Below are 16,070 nucleotides of genomic sequence, written 5' to 3'. Positions count from 1 at the left end.
TGCGGCTCACGAGCCGCGGGTTGGCCACCCCTGGCATACGTTATCAAGGACGCACGGTTCTGGTTGTTCTCCGCTTGGAACATTCCACAGTTTTGCTTTCTATAGTGTTGCAGTGCCCTTCGACACCTTTTTAATATCATGTGGTATTCCACAGGGCTCAATTCTGGGGCCTCTGCTGTTCTCGCTGTATCTGCTCTCATTGGGTTCCATCTTAAGGAAACATGGTATTCCCTTCCACTACTATGCAGATGACTGCCAGATCGATGTCCCACTGAGCAAGAAAGACGCCTTTTAATGGCCACATCCGCAAATTGCCCTTTCCAAAAGCATTGCGCCGTGCCAAGTTGAAATGTGGCCGTCAGTGTTAATTTAGCCAGCCTTTTAAATTGAAATGGGCCCATAAACAAGCGCCGCCGTCCTATGCTGCCGTCCATAGGGGACGACGACGTGCAGCGACTGTCGTGAAGCCGCGTGGAGTGGTTTGAGTGAGCGTAAATGTGGATGCTGCAGTTCTCCCTCTGCCACCCAAGTCGATGTTCTGGCGCATGAAGCAATAGTGGCTGTTTTTAGATTTGCTCATTGCCGAGCTCCCCTGGCTGCTGTTGCGCTCCCTTGGCCCCAACGTGAGTGTCTTTGGTGTGTAAAAGAGTGAGACTGAGGCTGAATGGACAATTCTGCACACAACCCACAAGGCTTGGCACCACGCACCCGCTCCTTCTGTCTCGCCTCAACGTCCTCTGCTTTTCTCTTCTCATTCACACCACTTTTCAAGATTTTTTTTTTTTAATTTCTTCATTTTTGTAGCAAACTAAGCCGCAAAGAACCGGCAATTACGAATGCGGTTTGACATGTAACGCCGGCTTTCCAAAATACACACAGACAATCCAACTCGCCTGTACGCTCACGGGACGTGTGATCCCTTCTAAAAACAGCTGCATGACATTTCATTTCACACACCCTCCGGTTTGGCTCGCGTGGGGTGTTAGGGCCGCTCCTTCCTCGGGTCCGAGGACTCACAAAAGCCTCCGGCTGCCATTCCATTTTGGATAGCTAATTCGAATTTGGATTATCACTGCAACCTTGTAGCCGAGGGCCTGCCTCTGACACACACGTAAACACAAGTATTCCCATTTGTTACACTGTCCTTCAGCAGGTCTATTCTCGGATAAAATGCGCATGTGGGAGACGCTTGGGAGGCAGTGGGGGAGCGAGAGAATGTTTGATTGTCACTAGTTTGGCTGCTGTTGCTGTTTTCTGGTGCTTTAACTAAGCAATTAAAAATAAATACATAAAGTGACCGATAAAGCCCGCAGATCACAACGAGGAGTCGGATTGGACAGAAATTAATTAAAAGAGCACCAAGAGATGAAAAAACGACCCAGGGGGGTAATGGAGAGACCGGAGGAAGGCCGGTAAGGTTGGGGGGGAAGCAGAGTAACATCAAAAAAAGCTCTCAGGGAGTCCGACGAATGAGGCAACATCAAAAGTCAACTCCTATAAAGCAAAACTTTTTCGTGTCTCAAGTGGTTCCTTCTTAGTCTGCAAGCAGCTCCCTCCTGATTTCTATCCAGAGTGGCTATTGCTCCTTCGTAAACTTGAGTCAGCAGCACTGTCAACGTGGTCAACCGCATTTGCGTGTGTTGGAAGTCCGTCAACAAAACCTGCAGGGCATCGTGGGAAAGAAGAAATGCAAGTTATTACTCACCGCCGTGTCCCTTTTCAGCGGGGTCACGCACTGTCAGCTGAGCGTAAACATCCAGAGTTTGCGCATGTCATCACGGGTCAATAAATAGCCGATAACTTATGCGGTGACTAATGTGACTACACTATTTAGTTCACTTTTTATTCTGAAACAAATGAAACAACGACCTTTTCTGGATGGTGACGATACATCAAAACCAAAATGTTCAACCAAACAGCGTCTGACAAAAGTCTGCTAGCTTAATGCTAGCATAATCTGTTATCGAACAGAACTCCTTTATATCAAAACATAGTCACCCCCCCCCCCTCAAATCGATAAAAATAGCCATTCTTTATGTTGTCTGTTATTTTTAAAAATATCACACATCAAATATGATCTGTTAACTCACTTCAACTGCATGAAAATTTCGCCTCTTCCTGATTCGGCGGGAGCTTCGCGGCATTATGTCACCTCAAGATTGAAAGTCTCTCTCTCTATTCAACGTAAACACGTGAAAATTATTCGGAAAGATACATTTCAGTTGGCCCCGTTTTGTCAACAGGCCACAAAGGGAAGTATGTGTGAGCGGATGAATTTTCTAGCTTAACGGCGACGCCGTGTCTCGTAGCATTCTAACAAAGTAATCATCTGAGATCTGATTTACTTCTCAGTTTCTCACGATGTTATCCTGCGTCCAGGCGGCATGTATACCCGTGTTGCTGAGCAACGGCTGGGAGCTGCCATTTTCCGACGTCATACAATGGAACCAGGCCGTCATTGAAGGAGATGAGCGACTACTGTTACAGGTAATGGTCTTAAGACGAAATCACGCAGGGCGTTGCGCCATCGCAACGGTCCGCGTGGTGAACACCTCTTCAAATAATCGTACGGCATGAAAAGTCATGTGTTGGCGATTGTTAAGTTCGAATTGAAGTTGCGTTCATAAAAGATCTGGTCAACGTTTATAAAGTCGATAAATGGGTTTGTTACAGCACATGTGACTTCTGCTTTGAGCCAAGTAGAGGATGAAAGATTCTCATTTGTTTTTGATGCGGACTATGCGTTAAAATGGTCCAAAGATTCTCTTGTTTGAATTCACTTGGCCCAATTTTTGTAAATGTCTTTCATACCTGCCCGGCATTTTGAAACTTTGCCCCAGGGCTGATTTTGTCCCCAAAATGTTACCAACAAGGTGGAATGTTTAACTCATTCACTCCTAAAGACGTTTTTAAACGTCTTTTCAGACTTGGTCCAGAATTGGCTGGTACTGAATGAGTTGATGCTTACTTTCATTCCTCTAGTACATAAGCAGGAACGGAGGAGCTCAGAGAGTTAAGGTGGGGGCGAAGCCGTTTAAAGATTACAAAAAAAAATCTTTAAAAGAACTCTAAAAGGTATAAAGAGCCAGTGAAGAGATGGCAGAATAAGAGTGATGTGCTCCCTCTTACGAATACCTGTCAAGAGCCGAGTAGCAGCATTTTGGAGCGACTGGAGACGCTTTGTGGAGGATTGTCTGACTCCAAAGTTAACTGCAGTGCAGTAATCGAGCTGAAATGTGAAGAAGGCATGAATTTCAAAATGTTCTTGGGGAAGGAGAGGCTTGACTTTCGCCAGTTGCCGAAGAGGAAAAAAGCTCACCTTATACCCGGGCCACTGCAGTGACGCCCTCTCAACAAGCGACGTTTTCTCCTGTGGCTTGGACTGTTTCCAAGTCGTGGACATAAAATGGAGTCGTGCGCACGGAGCCAAACGAGACCAGAGAGGTCTTGATGAGAGGAGACATCCTTAATTGGGTTTCCGAATACGCCACATGAAGAGCCCGACCTCATCAGCAATGCGGCACATCATCCGATAACACAACAATATTGACACCGACATTCTGACCCCAATGCGAATGAGTGTGACGCTCTTGCACGAGAGGCTGATTGAGGACGAGGCGAATCTCGGGGGGGAAAATGACACCGGTCAAAGTTAATCGGAGAGAGGGAAGACCCCGTGATATGCAGAAAAAGGAGACATGGGAGGAAAAATATCCACTTTGCGTTCATGAGAAAAGAACAAAAACTCATTCAGTACCAGCCAATTCTAGACCAAGTTTGAAAAGACGTTTAAAAACGTCTTTGGGAGTGAATGAGTTCAAAGTGAGAAATAGAGAAATGTAAACACATCCTTTTTTTTCCAACAATCATAAAAAAAATTGCTATCACATTGATTGTCGTTCATCAAAGCAGTTCCGGGTAAGGTTTTTTTTTGGGGGGGGGGCGGGGGTGATTGATTTCTCATTTGTCAAATGGTTTCCCTTAAGGTGCCGTCGACAGTGAGAGCTGTGGCAAGTGAGCGGGTTTTGGCTCTCAGACAGAGAACGCAGATCCTGTGGGAAGCCTACTTCTCTTCCGTGGACAAGATCGTCGTCACCACACTGGAGGTAAAACTCTTTCACAAAACACGAGGAGATGGCGTGTTTGATGATGGCACAGCACGCCGCCCGCTTCTCAAGCTCACACTATTTTCTGGAATTTCCTTTTTGGGAGTAAATTCATTTTTGTTTGCTTTTTAGTAAACCCTTCACGTCACCAAACTAATCAACGGCCATTAGAAACACGTCTTCAAATTTGTTCAACAAGTAAAAGATGGCATGAACTTTGACATTAACATTTTTATTTTGAACTTCTCGTGGCTGCTTCTTTAACTAAGCAGAAACCATGAAAGCGTTTCATCTCGTAAGACGTCGGCCGCTGCCGCTAGCTAAAGGAATGCATCGCGTCTTCTCATTTGCAGTGAAAAACGTCTGCCAAAAGAAACATCCAACTGCTGAGAAAACACCGCTTTGCCCTTTGCGTTTGCGCACACAAAAACCTCTCTGCTGTTCACCGCTCGCGCGGTGTCACGATTGCCTCTTATGGAGCAGCGTTTCCCGGCGGGATTTCCCGTTTGAAACAAATGACCCCTCTGCGCATACAACTCAATAAAGTTGTACTTGATGACTTGACTTGACTTATGATGGCAAAGTTTGATTCTGATCCGTGCTCCTAATTCCTATACGTCTCTTTCACTGTTTTACTTTGTTCTTGCTTTTCCGATCCGGGACACATTTTCCAGCACACACCTGAGATGTCTGCAGTTTCAAAGACCCCTTTTATGTATAGACCTGACATACTGTACTTCCTCGTTAAGTTCCAAATCTCAGTCAGAGCATGTCTGATTCCGCCTCATTCTCACTTTGATCAACCAGTAAAAACGACACCTTAATCCCCGCCCACGTGGTTCCCTTCCCTAAATTCATCTGATCGTATCCCTGCGAGGACATTTGTTGTTTATTGTTTGAGCACGGACAACGCACAGAATATTTTTATTCTAAAATTTTGACAGAGCACACAGTGAACAGTGCGTGTGTTCCCTTTTTGCACTTCCATGTTTATAAAAGCAAAGTCTGGCTGCCCCCCCCTGTGTGTTTGCTGCTGTGGATTTATGCTTGAGATAATAAAGGAAAGGTTCTGGAGGTTGGTGATAAGCTGCTTATATACATACAGAAAGCTGAGGGGGGGGGGGGGGAACCTCTCCCCATGGGAGACAGCTGTGCAGTCAGCCTGAGGTCAGCATGGGATGCCACAGACGCCGCCTCAAGGACCCCTCCTGCTGGTGCAAATGAGAATTGCAGTTGACAGTGTGGTTTCGGCGTAACGCTCGTTGCGTAAACACAAGCAAACAAAAAAAAAAAAAGAAAATAAACATTGAAATTGGTGGAAATTTCTCCGTGAATAAGATGAATTCCAATGATGGTGTTGTATTGCTGCATGTTACTGACCGTAGCGGAGGCTTTTGGAGATGCCGCTCAACTTCCGGTAGTTTACGTGTCGGTGTTCTTTGGCGATGCGGAAATTGTGATTTAATTGACTCGACAGCATCTCGTGGGATTTCAGCATCGTAGTGCACTTATTTTTTTAAAAATCTCAATAAACAATCAATTATTTTTTTAACTTGACCCTACTTTCACAATAAATTCTAATCTCCCCCCCCCCCCCCGGCCCCCCAATGTTCCCTCCACAGATCATTAAGGATCGTGTATTTTCTCACACATCAAGGAACAAATACATGTGGAACGCCCTACCGGGAGGTCTACTGGTCCTGCCAGAATATTCCACTCACCTTGCACATTTCCCTTTCTACTACCTGGGATTAGGTAAGCAAACTCTCTTTTTCTCATTTCTGGCTTGGTCGTGTAATTTCTGGAACCTTAACTGCGATGGTAAACAAGAGAAATCAGCCCTTCTTTTTTGGCGTCGTTTTCGATGACAGTTGGGAATCCTTTTCAACAAACCAAAAAAAAAAATATCTTGAAGATTCAGTTCATTTATTTCAAACACTTAACAGTGAACCCTTTTCAACATGGGATCTTATAATAGAGTTCGACTATTTATAATGTTTCAATCCTTGGAGCTCTTTGACAAGGAGGCTTAGATGTGGATACATTTGACGAATCAAAGATGTTTGTCTCTTGCTCAAGGCATCAGTCCAAATCAGGAGTTCACTGCCATCATCCACGCTGTCTCTCCGTTGGTGTCTCAGTCTCAGCCAATCATGAAGTTGCTTCAAGTGGTCTCCAAGTCCAAATATTGCTCGCAAGTAAGAAGACTTTACGAAGCCGTGCATCTCAAATCGTTCCTGAACCACCATAAAAGTGGGAGGAGCCTAGCTGCAGAGAAAATCCAAATCAATTCTGCTTCTTTGTTGTTGTTTTTTTTTTCATCCAGGAACACAAGCAAACAAAAACATATAATTTGACTTCCTAATCAAGAAATAACAATGTGCCTCAGTATATTATCATCAGATTGTTTTTGTAAAACAGTCAATTGGAATTATAATTGTCTTACAGTTTACCGCTCCCGTTTGCTTAAGAAGCAATAAAGTTTTGTCCTTGTCGCCGACGATTACTGGCTGATTTATTGATCCATTTCATTGGTCTCTGTGCCGCGCCAAGATCATCATCCTCTGGAACAGCGAGAAAGCGCCACCCAGTCGCAGCAAATGGCCTCCCATGCCCGTCCCCCTCACCGTGACAGACGGCAAGAGGAAGGTGAGTGTTTGTTTCCACTCCTCTCACGTCTGAGTGACAGTTACACAAACTTCCTTACGCGCCCTCTTCATTTTGACGTCCGTCATCCGTCTTCATTTCCACCTCTCAATTTGACATCTCCATCAACCCAAGTGGCATTCATTTCCATTCCCGTCAGTCATTCTCATGTTGTTCTCGCCCGCCCTGGCAAAAGCTCATTCGTCGTAACGAGATCATCTCTGACTCATTCTCTTCATCTCACAAAAAAGCGCAACGCCAAATAAAAAGTAGCCTGCGGGTGCTTTGAAGATTTACAGCTGCCGTTGCTCCCGCAGACCACCAGTCGGTTCCTGCCACATGTTGCCATAGAAACCGATGCGGTGCTGAGTCTGGATGAGGACACGGTCCTGTTGACGAGCGAGGTGTGTAACCGTACTGATTCTCCACATAACATGAAGTAGCGCTTGAACCGGCCACGTGCTTGTAGGTGAACTTCGCCTTCCTGGTGTGGCGGAGCTTCCCAGATCGGATCGTCGGGTATCCTCCTCGGAGTCACTTTTGGGATCCCTTGAAGCACGCTTGGGGCTACACCTCCAAATGGACCAATGACTATTCAATAGTCTTGACTGGGGCTGCCTTCTACCACAGGTAAAGCATGTCAATATGTAATTTAAAAAAAAAACGGTGACGTTTCCGAGCCACTACTGTGCAATAAAATAAAAATATTTGTAAATTTTATTTTAGAAAAGACCTGCAGGTTAGTTAGTCATGTGGTCCTTGGGGGCTGCTTGGTGCCCCCTGGTGGTAGGTGAAATAATTTAATCAAACTTGGCATAATTGGACCTTTAAAAAAAAAAAGTCTAATTTGTTGTGTAGCATTCAGATATACAAATGTAAGTATAATCATTTGCTTTTCATCTCAAAGGCTGTTTTTAAAACACATTTTAGGCACAATGTTAGACATTTCATACATTTTAATTTAATCATTATTTAAGTCAAAATGTATTTATTTTCTCGCTGTCTCAATTTTGATGAAAAATTCAGCGTGCGCCGCTCCTTTAGCTGCATGCTACTTTGGGGCGTAAAAAGTTTGAAAAACACCCGACGGGAGACGACACTCTCATTTACATGTACTTTTTTTTCAAAACAGCAAAGGAAGATTAAACATTTCCTGTTAAGTTTGGGACTTTAATTTTCCATCTAACAATCAAAGTGTCTCGTCAAATAGCTTTTTTTTTCTATCATAAGTGCCGACAATTTCTAGCACTTTAAAAACACGTGATCCAAAATTCCAGCACTTTGCAGACCTTGAAAATGCAACAGAAAATTATTATATTCAAGTGTATGCACCCGTGTAAGCGCGCTAACTGGTATTATGTTTAGGTTTTTGCCATGGCAAAGATTGAGCACCACGATCCTTTCCGACAAAAAGTTGTCCATAGCATATTACGGGATTTCTTTCTAAAACGTTTCCCACCAGCGTCAATTTTTCGACGCATCTTCAAAACAAATTACGCATTCAGCAAAAAATAATCATCATAAAAGAAATAAATAAATCCAAATGTTCTCGTACCGTCTACCATCTTGATGCATGTTTTACTGTACTGTACTTTGTCCACCCAATATTGGTCGATAAGACTAAAATATATGCCATCTGCACAGATACTACCACTACCTGTTCTCGCACTACCTGCCGCAGTCATTGAGAACCATTGTGGATCATACGTCCAACTGCGAGGACATCCTGATGAATTTCCTGGTTTCCGCTGTCACCCGCCTGCCGCCCATCAAAGTGGCTCAAAGGAAACAATACAAGGAGTTGCCGAGCCCGCAGGTAGTAAGTCGCCACGGATTTATTGATGGTGCTCACTCGAAAATCTAAATCGAACATGGGCAAGTGCGTGATGGTTTAATCAGTCTTATTTTTTTACTCACTAGGCCACAAAAAATGTCCCCTGGGCCAACCCGGAGCATTTCAACCAGCGCCAGGAGTGTATCAACACCTTTGCCAACTGGTTTGGCTACATGCCTCTGGTCCACTCCCAATTCCGCCTGGACCCCGTGCTCTTCAAAGATCAAGTGTCAGTCCTCCGAAAGAAATATAAAGACCTCGAGAAGGCATGATGTGACTGACCAGAGAGCCGGTCCGTAGCGGCCGGCTTTTGAAGGACACCGACCAAAGTCTGTCCAGCTGAGAGGGACTCGTGTAAGCTGTCATATGGACAATCGGACAGACCCCGGTGGGCTGTGGATCAAGTCCTGTTAAGTGCAACGTGAACTCTAACCCCTTCCAGCTATAAAAAAAAAAATAGCCACCCTGTCGACGAGGTGCCAGTCTTTATTGAAGCACTTGAAGAACCCTCGGTTGCAAGTGATGTCGCTGTGCATGAATGGGAAGGAAGGTGGGTTAGCGGTGCCATGTTCTCTTCTTAGCATTCCCGAGCGGGAGCCGAGGAAAAACGGACAATGTGACTGGCAAAATGTAAACGAAGACATAAAATGATTTGCACTTTGCTGTGGTGTTTCCTGAATCTCCGTTTTTTTTTCTGCCCCCCACCCCTTTGCAGTTCAGTGTGACAGTTGAAGGACTTCTTTTTTTCCCCGTAGTTTTAATGAGAAAAAACATTTTGACTTGGTACAAAACACATATGGCCCAGTTGACAAAATTACATTCACAGGCAAGCAAACCTGAACAACAAGGGCACACTTTGAGGAAGACACATGTAACGCATGCACATACACACCTGAGATGTAATGTACCGGAATTGAACCCTGCACCTCTGCAGCCAGCACGGTAACCAGTCGACAAACAGGCTGCCTCAAGGAACTCCATTGAAGTGAATCGAGAGTCACTCGTCATCCCCCCCCACCCTCACCCTAAAAAAAAAACCTTTGCTGCCATCTTGTGGCTTTGAGAGGTAAAGATCAATGACTTTGCAAAACTGATCACCCTGCAAATACTCTCCCAGTCTGTCCATCGGGATTGATCGCTTCCTCAGTGTCAACATGGCATTGACGTCCCACAGCTAGTTCCTCATCTGATCCATAAGAAGCTTCATCTCGTGGTTCTTGTGACGTGCTCTCTGCAAACGGGGACGAGGAGTTCAGGTGAGTCAAACGCGCAGCTTTAATGGGAATAAGGGAAGGACAAAGGCTCTGGTAGCTGACTAAACGACCATCAACAGTAAGCTGTTTTTAGCCGAAAAAAACGACCATGTATAGTAAGGCGTTTTGAGACGAAAAAAACAACCATGTATAGTAAGCCATTTTTAGACGAAAAAAACAACCATGTATAGAAAGCCATTTTTAGACGAAAAAAAACGACCATGTATAGTAAGGCGTTTTGAGATGAAAAAAACAACCATGTATAGTAAGGCGATTTGAGCCGAAAAAAAACAACCATGTATAGAAAGCCATTTTTAGACGAAAAAAACCGACCATGTATAGTAAGGCGTTTTTGTGGCGATAAAAACGACTGTATAGAAAGGTGTTTTTGAGCCGAAAAAAACGACCATGTATAGTAAGCCATTTTTTGCCGAAAAAACGACCATGTATAGTTAGCCATTTTTAGACGAAAAAAAACGACCATGTATATATAGTAAGCCATTTTTAGCCGAAAAAAACGACCATGTATAGTAAGGCGTTTTGAGGCGGAAAAAAAACGATATAGTAAGGCGTTTTTGAGACGAAAAAAATGACAGTTATAGTAAGGCGTTTTTGGCCTGAAAAAAACGACATAGTATAGTAAGGCGTTTTGAGCCAAAAAAAAACAACCATGTATAGTAAGGCGATTTGAGCCGAAAAAAACCAACCATGTATAGTAAGCCATTTTTAGACGAAAAAAACGACCATGTATAGTAAGGCGTTTTGAGACGAAAAAAACGACCATGTATAGTAAGGCGTTTTGAGACGGAAAAAAAACGACCATGTATAGTAAGCCGTTTTTAGCCGAAAAAAACGACCATGTATAGTAAGCCATTTTTAGACGAAAAAAACGACCATGTATAGTAAGCCATTTTTAGACGGAAAAAACGACCATGTATAGTAAGGCGTTTTGAGCCAAAAAAAACAACCATGTATAGTAAGGCGATTTGAGCCGAAAAAAACCAACCATGTATAGTAAGCCATTTTTAGACGAAAAAAACGACCATGTATAGTAAGGCGTTTTGAGACGAAAAAAACGACCATGTATAGTAAGGCGTTTTGAGACGGAAAAAAAACGACCATGTATAGTAAGCCGTTTTTAGCCGAAAAAAACGACCATGTATAGTAAGCCATTTTTAGACGAAAAAAACGACCATGTATAGTAAGCCATTTTTAGACGAAAAAAAACGACCATGTATAGTAAGGCGTTTTGAGACGAAAAAAACGACCATGTATAGTAAGGCGTTTTGAGACGGAAAAAAAACGACCATGTATAGTAAGCCGTTTTTAGCCGAAAAAAACGACCATGTATAGTAAGCCATTTTTAGACGAAAAAAACTACCATGTATAGTAAGGCGTTTTGAGACGAAAAAAACAACCATGTATAGTAAGCAATTTTTAGACGAAAAAAAACAACCATGTATATAGTAAGGCGTTTTTAGCTCGAAAAAAACGACATAGTATATAGTAAGGCGTTTTGAGACGAAAAAAACAACCATGTATAGTAAGCCATTTTTAGACGAAAAAAACAACCATGTATAGAAAGCCATTTTTAGAGGAAAAAAACCGACCATGTATAGTAAGGCGTTTTTGTGGCGATAAAAACGACTGTATAGAAAGGTGTTTTTGAGCCGAAAAAAACGACCATGTATAGTAAGCCATTTTTTGCCGAAAAAAACGACCATGTATAGTAAGCCATTTTTAGACGAAAAAAACGACCATGTATAGTTAGCCATTTTTAGACGAAAAAAAACGACCATGTATATATAGTAAGCCATTTTTAGCCGAAAAAAACGACCATGTATAGTAAGGCGTTTTGAGACGAAAAAAAAAAGACATAGTATATAGTAAGGCGTTTTTGAGCCGAAAAAAATGACAGTTATAGTAAGGCGTTTTGAGCCAAAAAAAAACAACCATGTATAGTAAGCCATTTTTAGACGAAAAAAACGACCATGTATAGTAAGGCGTTTTGAGACGAAAAAAACGACCATGTATAGTAAGCCGTTTTTAGCCGAAAAAAACGACCATGTATAGTAAGCCATTTTTAGACGAAAAAAACGACCATGTATAGTAAGGCGTTTTGAGACGAAAAAAACAACCATGTATAGTAAGCAATTTTTAGACGAAAAAAAACAACCATGTATATAGTAAGGCGTTTTTAGCTCGAAAAAAACGACATAGTATATAGTAAGGCGTTTTTGAGGCGAAAAAAACGACCATGTATAGTAAGGCGTTTTGAGACAAAAAAAACAACCATGTATAGAAAGCCATTTTTAGACGAAAAAAACGACCATGTATAGTAAGGCGTTTTGAGATGAAAAAAACAACCATGTATAGTAAGGCGATTTGAGCCGAAAAAAAACAACCATGTATAGAAAGCCATTTTTAGACGAAAAAAACCGACCATGTATAGTAAGGCGTTTTTGTGGCGATAAAAACGACCATGTATAGTAAGGCGTTTTGAGACAAAAAAAACAACCATGTATAGAAAGCCATTTTTAGACGAAAAAAACGACCATGTATAGTAAGGCGTTTTGAGATGAAAAAAACAACCATGTATAGTAAGGCGTTTTGAGACAAAAAAAACAACCATGTATAGAAAGCCATTTTTAGACGAAAAAAACGACCATGTATAGTAAGGCGTTTTGAGATGAAAAAAACAACCATGTATAGTAAGGCGTTTTGAGACAAAAAAAACAACCATGTATAGAAAGCCATTTTTAGACGAAAAAAACGACCATGTATAGTAAGCCATTTTTAGACGAAAAAAAACGACCATGTATATATAGTAAGCCATTTTTAGCCGAAAAAAACGCCCATGTATAGTAAGGCGTTTTTTGCTTAAAAAAACGAGCATGTATAGTAAGGCGTTTTTAGACGAAAAAAATGACCATGTATAGTAAGGCTTTTTAGACGAAAAAAAAAAAGACATAGTATATAGTAAGGCGTTTTTGAGCCGAAAAAAAATGACAGTTATAGTAAGGCGTTTTTGGCCTGAAAAAAACGACATAGTATAGTAAGGCGTTTTTGAGGCGAAAAAAATGATAGTATAGTAAGGCGTTTTTTGCCTGAAAAAAACGACATAGTATAGTAAGGCGATTTGAGCCGAAAAAAACCAACCATGTATAGTAAGGCGTTTTGAGACGGAAAAAAAACGACCATATATAGTAAGCCGTTTTTAGCCGAAAAAAACGACCATGTATAGTAAGCCATTTTTAGACGAAAAAAACGACCATGTATAGTAAGCCATTTTTAGACGAAAAAAACGACCATGTATAGTAAGGCGTTTTGAGACGAAAAAAATGACATAGTATAGTAAGGCGTTTTTGAGCCGAAAAAAATGACATAGTGTAAGGCGTTTTGAGCCAAAAAAAACAACCATGTATAATAAGGCGATTTGAGCCGAAAAAAATGACCATCTATAGTAAGGCGTTTTTAGCCGAAAAAAATGACCATGTATATATAGTAAGGCGTTTTTGCCGAAAAAAAACGACCATCTATAGTAAGGCATTTTTAGCCGAAAAAACCGACCATGTATAGTAAGGCGTTTTCAGCAGAAAAAACGACCATGTATAGTAAGGCGTTTTGAGCCGAAAAAAACGACCATGTATATTAAGGCGTTTTTAGCCGAAAAAAAACGACCATGTATAGTAAGCCATTTTTAGCCGCAAAAAACGACATAGTATAGTAAGGCGTTTTCGAGCTGCAAAAAACGACATAGTATATTAAGGCGTTTTTGAGCCGAAAAAAAACGACATAGTATAGCGAGGCGTTTTTGAGCCGAAAAAAACGACAGTATAGTAAGGCGTTTTTAGCTCGAAAAAAACGACATAGTATAGTAAGCCGTTTTTGGCCCGAAAAAACGACATAGGATAGTAAGGCGTTTTTGAGCCGAAAAAAATGACATAGTATAGTAAGGCGTTTTTGGCCCGAAAAAAACCGACATAGTATAGTAAGGCGTTTTTAGCTCGAAACAAATGACATAGTATAATAAGGCGTTTTTGGCCCGAAAAAAAACGACATTGTATAGTAAGGCGTTTTTGAGCCGAAAAAAACGACATAGTATATATAGTAAGGTGTTTTTGAGAGGTAAAGATGATCACCCTGCAAATACTCTCCCGGTCCGTCCATCGGGATTGATCACTTCCTCAGTGTCAACATGGCATTGACGTCCCACAGCAAGTTCCTCATCTGATCCATAAGAACCTTCATCTCATGGTTCTTTTGACGTACTCTCTGCAAACGGGGACGAGGAGTTCAGGTCAGTCAAACGTGAAGCTTTAATGGGAACAAGGACAAAGTCGATTTTGATTCAACGGCACATTCTCAAATAGGGTTCAGGTCCTGAGGCTGCGAAAACCATGGCAAGAACAAATTGGCCATTGTCAATGAGCTAAGATCCCTCGTGACTCCCACAATGTGGAGTGGGGAGGGTTCTTGAAAACATTTGAGTGACAATAGATCGGAATTACGCTTCGCTATTATGGATGAAATAAACAGCGGCATCCGGGCTCTCCTCAAAATATATAAGGGCTGCTTCGTGCGAAGCATGTATGGCTATTCAAGTGGAGCTTGATGGTATAACAAATTATAATTACAGTATTGGAATTTGCTTAAGACTCCGCGATGCATCACAGAGCAATATTTTAGTTATTTAAATCGCCCATTCAGCCTTTAATTTCAAACTATCTTACAGTTTCAATCCATCCTGGAATTATTACATGTATAATTTACCTCAAGGACTTCTTTTCGCTCCTGGTGGACTGAAGGACTACAAGGCTCCACTCTGACGTTGACCAGCTCTTCTCCAACATAGGGCACGAGCTGAGAAAATATACATGGACAGCGTATAAAGCCTCTTTCTGTGCACAATATCCAACGACCAAGTAACAAACGCAATTTGATGTATAGTAAGGCGTTTTTAGCCGAAAAAAACGACCATGTATAGTAAGGCGTTTTTAGACGAAAACAACAACCACGTATATATAGAAAGGCGTTTTTAGCCGAAAAAAATAAAGCTTGTTTCTCCAACCTCTGCCGGCCCCTCCTGCAGGTCAGCGGTCATCTCCACGCAGCGTTCGTACAGCAGGCGAAGTTTACGGAAGAGCAGGGCGAGCTGCCTCAAGTGTTCCTGGAGTTTTCCGAAGCGGTCCTGATACATTGCCTGGCTCTGAGTCACACCATTGGGAAGCTGAAACCGAGAGGACGGACGGACAGACGTGTGATGTTTTGCTTGATTTTCACTCTATTACTGTGCATATCTTGATCATAATGAAAATTAAAGTGACTAAACCCAAGGTTAACTGTCCACAAAATATAGTGTCATATTAATGTGTTTTGTCTTTTTGACACTCCTAAGTTAAAACAACTGATGAGTGAACTTATAGTTCAATATATAAACACTGTCTGCTATTCATGAGGGATAAGGACCCCTGCAAGAGAATTTTGGGAATAAGGTAAAGCGAATCTCAAAGCTACAACTTGGTTTCTTTCTTTCTCTCTTACTTGCGTTGCTCGTGTGATTTGGAAGATCTCCATGGTGCGAGTGACAATGTCCTGGACGGTTTCTTGTCCAATCCGACAGAGGAACACAGGGGAGATCTCTCGGAGGGCACCCTGGGGTGGCATTGCCTGTTGACCTGCGGCCAGGGAGCCACTGGGGGGCATGTGAGGGGGCTGTTGCTGAGTGGGCATCCCTGTCATGCCCGTCTTCTGTGGCATTGATGCCGCCATCACTACGTGAAGCAGAGAGACAGAAATAATCACAATATCATCTATACGAGTCTTCTTTTTTTATTACAGAAATTAAATAGCCGTTCAATTTCAACGGCGGAAGACAGGCGCAAGTCAAAGAGTATTTTGATTGCTCGGCTCTGAAGCTACCATGCGATCAATTCCCAAACAAAGGGTAACGTTTAAGCAAGCGAGACGTGGTGATAAATAGCGTACGGAAAGATGGAGACATTGCATACCGTGACTTACGATGTCCTCTGGCTGTAGTATTTCCAAATTTTCTTTGGGTTAATGACGTATTTATCTTTGGCTGGACAAAAACAAAAAAAAAGTCTTTATGGACGGAACCCATTCATATTCTACTTCTGGGATGTTTCAAGCACAGTATATGAGGCAAAAGCGCACTACTGCCACCCAAAGGTCACCTTCGGAACAGCTTTGAATTCCACCTGAAAAGAC

At 42.2% G+C, this 16,070-nt stretch overlaps 2 protein-coding genes across 5 annotated transcripts in view; one reads left to right on the top strand and one right to left on the bottom strand.

The window, feature by feature from the left end:
- ext1c (exostoses (multiple) 1c) overlaps positions 1–9,600 on the top strand; it is a 29,810-nt gene extending 20,210 nt beyond the window's left edge. The window contains exons 3-11 of one of the 2 annotated variants that reach the window (XM_052071632.1): positions 2,380–2,487; positions 3,987–4,106; positions 5,729–5,861; positions 6,186–6,304; positions 6,660–6,755; positions 7,070–7,156; positions 7,222–7,382; positions 8,397–8,568; positions 8,673–9,600. In XM_052071632.1, coding sequence (XP_051927592.1) covers positions 2,380–2,487; positions 3,987–4,106; positions 5,729–5,861; positions 6,186–6,304; positions 6,660–6,755; positions 7,070–7,156; positions 7,222–7,382; positions 8,397–8,568; positions 8,673–8,858 — 1,182 coding nt within the window. In that variant the 3' untranslated portion in view covers positions 8,859–9,600. Of the gene's footprint in view, positions 1–2,379; positions 2,488–3,986; positions 4,107–5,728; positions 5,862–6,185; positions 6,305–6,659; positions 6,756–7,069; positions 7,157–7,221; positions 7,383–8,396; positions 8,572–8,672 lie in introns of both variants that reach the window. The other variant, XM_052071631.1, reaches the window with a different exon arrangement.
- zgc:114119 (Mediator of RNA polymerase II transcription subunit 30-like) lies at positions 9,324–16,047 on the bottom strand. 3 transcript variants are annotated; one of them, XM_052071645.1, is made up of 6 exons: positions 15,861–16,047; positions 15,384–15,613; positions 14,911–15,069; positions 14,613–14,702; positions 14,021–14,114; positions 9,324–9,723 (listed from the first exon to the last, which is right to left on the bottom strand). In XM_052071645.1, coding segments are annotated over exons 1-6 (678 nt in total). In that variant the 5' UTR covers positions 15,964–16,047; the 3' UTR covers positions 9,324–9,721. The 3 variants fall into 3 exon arrangements, with proteins under 3 accessions (XP_051927605.1, XP_051927608.1, XP_051927607.1); XM_052071648.1 differs by having other exon boundaries at positions 9,324–9,817; positions 13,982–14,114; positions 15,851–16,044; XM_052071647.1 differs by lacking the exons at positions 9,324–9,723; positions 14,021–14,114 and adding an exon at positions 14,130–14,156 and having other exon boundaries at positions 15,861–16,046.
- Between the last annotated feature and the right edge of the window lie 23 nt (positions 16,048–16,070).

The sequence above is a fragment of the Hippocampus zosterae genome, chromosome 7 (assembly GCF_025434085.1).
Source record: "Hippocampus zosterae strain Florida chromosome 7, ASM2543408v3, whole genome shotgun sequence".
In the NCBI taxonomy this organism is placed as follows: domain Eukaryota; kingdom Metazoa; phylum Chordata; class Actinopteri; order Syngnathiformes; family Syngnathidae; genus Hippocampus; species Hippocampus zosterae.
The sequence above is the reverse complement of the archived record's forward strand: the minus strand, read 5'-3'. Positions and strand labels throughout refer to the sequence as shown.

What these genes read in the sequence shown, in the direction of transcription:
- zgc:114119 (XM_052071645.1), bottom strand. Translation starts at nt 15,963, where the DNA reads ATGGGTTCCGTCCATAAAGACTTTTTTTTTGTTTTTGTCCAGCCAAAG. An exon ending in AAATCACACGAGCAACGCAA is followed by an intron (nt 15,070 to 15,383) that starts GTAAGAGAGAAA and finishes TCTCGGTTTCAG; the next exon opens with CTTCCCAATGGTGTGACTCA. An exon ending in AGCGAAAAGAAGTCCTTGAG is followed by an intron (nt 14,115 to 14,612) that starts GTAAATTATACA and finishes CCCCGTTTGCAG; the next exon opens with AGAGTACGTCAAAAGAACCA.